The sequence below is a fragment of the Phalaenopsis equestris genome, unplaced genomic scaffold (assembly GCF_001263595.1).
Source record: "Phalaenopsis equestris unplaced genomic scaffold, ASM126359v1 Scaffold213408, whole genome shotgun sequence".
NCBI lineage: Eukaryota > Viridiplantae > Streptophyta > Magnoliopsida > Asparagales > Orchidaceae > Phalaenopsis > Phalaenopsis equestris.
Genome location: NW_018232254.1, coordinates 6,056 through 7,653, shown reverse-complemented (window position 1 = coordinate 7,653; position 1,598 = coordinate 6,056). Strand labels below are relative to the sequence as shown.

Genomic DNA, 1,598 nt, shown 5'->3' with positions numbered 1-1,598 from the left:
GAGCAAAGGAGCTAATTTTATGGTGAATTTTGTAATTTTTTTTTTATGCAATTCATGAAATGTGTTGGGATTTGTAATTTTGTTGAAGTTTTGGAATTTGTTTGTTGTTCTGCAAGGGTTGTGAGATGAGGGCTTCAAAGAAGCATGGTGGTGGGATGAAGAGGCAGGCGAAGGCTAAGATGAGTTCGTCCAAGGATATACAGAGTGTTGCCGCGAAGGTTTGTTGTGTAATTTTGAGGATTTGTATAAATATTGACAAAGTTATAGACGGAATGATAAAAGATTACTGTGCTTTGCAGAATCGCAGGGAGAGGATCAGTGAAAGGCTTAAAATCCTACAAGCTCTCATCCCAAACGGCACAAAGGTGAGCTTTTTCCTTCATCTGTAATTTCCAAAATTTTCATGGATTTATTTGATTAGGGCTCATCTTTTTCTGATTTTTAGGTAAAAAAAAAAGATTTTTTTTTTAATTTAAGATATTTATCTAAAGTTTTTTAAGCAAAATGGGTTCATTTGTAATTTGAAATTTCAGGTTGATTTGGTTACAATGCTAGAGAAAGCCATAAGTTATGTGAAATTCCTGCAATTACAAGTAAAGGTAATGACCAAATCATAAAATTTGGTATTAGCATATTATTTATTTGTTTCAAAATTAAAATAATATATTTTACATTAAAATATATTTTAATATTATTTGATAAATATTTATTGGAATATATTATTCAGGTGTTAGCTACTGATGAGTTCTGGCCTGCACAAGGAGAAAGAGCACCTGACATTTCTCAAGTGAAGGAAGCCATTGAAGCAATCTTATCTTCTCATAGAGAAAGGAATTCAAGCTCTAGTTAAGAAATATGCTCCTCAAAGCTTCAAAAATTGAAGAAATAAATCTGAAATTAAGTAATTTCATTTTTTTTTTTTGTAATTTATCACTTTTTTTTGTAATTTGCAAAGGAATTGTAATGTTTGAGGGCTTAGATAGTTTAATTAGTATATTAGTTCTAATAAAATTTCTTTTTATTTTCTAACACATATTATGTGAATTTAACACATAATTTGGTAATTAATAATTAAGATTTAGTTGATAAAATTTAAATATTTATAAATTTGCCCCAATGTCTCATTTGACCAAGCAAGATTAAAAAATCCAATGATAAAGATATGAAGTTACCTTAGCGAGTATATATTAAGAAAAAAAATCATGATTTTTATTTAATTGGCTTGGTTAAAATTATAATTTTCTATTTTGGAGGTATTGATTTAGAATTTAAAAATTTTTAATAAAATATGAAGGATTTATGTAGCACTAAATGTTGGTTTTAAATTGCATGCCCACTATATCCTAAATGATAGATTTTTCGAATTCCCTCTCACACAAGTGGCCTTAAGGAGGTGATACTCGAATTGTTAGACACATTATAGTTGAGAGCTCTTATAATAGCCTCTGATCATTCTTTTTAAAAAGAATATATATATATATATATATATAGCATAAAAATGTGCTACTTACATGTATGTAATGAGCTCTTATAATACATGAAAGATATTCTTATTTTTTATACATAGTTAATTATGAGCATTTGAATAAGTAGTATAG

General features: G+C 27.9%; 1 protein-coding gene across 1 annotated transcript; it reads left to right on the top strand.

Annotated features, from left to right (window-relative positions):
• Positions 1–6: 6 nt before the first annotated feature.
• Positions 7–969, top strand: LOC110036968 (transcription factor bHLH83-like). The gene is made up of 5 exons (XM_020741532.1): positions 7–22; positions 117–218; positions 300–365; positions 534–599; positions 728–969. Exons 1-5 carry the CDS (start codon positions 20–22, stop codon positions 848–850), a joined length of 360 nt encoding a protein of 119 aa, XP_020597191.1. The 5' UTR covers positions 7–19; the 3' UTR covers positions 851–969.
• The last annotated feature ends 629 nt before the right edge of the window (positions 970–1,598 follow it).